The 982-nt window shown below is 43.7% G+C and overlaps 1 protein-coding gene across 1 annotated transcript; it reads right to left on the bottom strand.

Moving 5' to 3' along the window:
• Positions 1 to 436: 436 nt before the first annotated feature.
• On the bottom strand, positions 437 to 982 carry LOC143847986 (embryo-specific protein ATS3A-like). Its single transcript, XM_077356757.1, has one exon. The coding sequence runs from the start codon at positions 980 to 982 to the stop codon at positions 437 to 439; it is 546 nt and encodes a 181-aa protein (XP_077212872.1).

Here is a 982-nt window from a genome sequence, read left to right as displayed (position 1 = left end):
CCGTCCTCGGAGGCACACAGGGATTACCACGCCCTAGCACTAATACCATCTGTCAGGATCCGCGTAGAACTCACCCTTAAAAGCTAGCAATTAAAGGAAGGGTGTCCATTCCCTTATAAGCCCATCCACATCCCTTCAATTGTTCCCATGTGGGATTTCTTGCTTTTGCGTGGAGCCCCCAATAATAGGGATCCAAAATGTGTACATGGATCCTAGTAGTGTGTCTAGATCCTATCCGTTTAAGTTCAGAATCATATGGTTTATCAGATCTCATGGGTCCATTGACATCCCTAATCTTGACCACAAGCACCAACAGATCTAGATCTCTCACCGAAAACATCTAACATTAGTTTTAAAATCATTAAAAGACTAAAACTTTAATTGATTATTATTATAAGTAAAGCATTCTAAACTACTAATTATACATTGGATAATATTAATCAGGCCCACCACCTAGACTAGTGGCCATTTGAGGCATTGATCCCCGATTTGACCAACAGTAATTGAATCCAAACCAAACATTGTCCGGCACAAAGATCCTGAAGTAAAACATGTAGGAAACAGGAAAGACACTACCGTCCTCTCGCCGACGAAGTACCTTCACCCAACCGGGCCTCCATTCGTCCGACCCAGATCGCTTCAAGTAGAGGTAGCAAGCCCAACGACTCAAACATGTCCCGTTCGTCTCGAACATGTCTATCGCGCACCGCTCGAATCCACCATAGCTTTTTCCTTGCTTCTTTACACCATCCTTTGGATCATAAACCAGTTTTGGATCCTTAAGATGCTTTACGAGGATGAGATTTCCATCAGAGTCTCCGAATCGAACCCCTACAACGTTGGTGGTCCCAGCGAACGGGGCACATGTCGTCTCTATCTCAATAGAGTAAGTACAATTAGGTAGAGGACCTCCTTTAGTAGAAGGGAATATGAAGAGAAAGGCTATGGTGATGGAGAGTAAGATCTTTCCTGATTCATCCAT

Source organism: Tasmannia lanceolata, unplaced genomic scaffold (genome assembly GCF_043159265.1).
Source record: "Tasmannia lanceolata isolate RefF3 unplaced genomic scaffold, GAP_Taslan_0.1 ptg000016l, whole genome shotgun sequence".
Classification (NCBI taxonomy): Eukaryota; Viridiplantae; Streptophyta; class Magnoliopsida; order Canellales; family Winteraceae; genus Tasmannia; species Tasmannia lanceolata.
Note: the sequence above shows the minus strand (reverse complement) of the source record. Positions and strands in the feature narration are given on the sequence as shown.

Coding starts and splice junctions, on each gene's coding strand:
- LOC143847986 (XM_077356757.1), bottom strand. CDS start 982: ATGGATGAATCAGGAAAGATCTTACTCTCCATCACCATAGCCTTTCTC.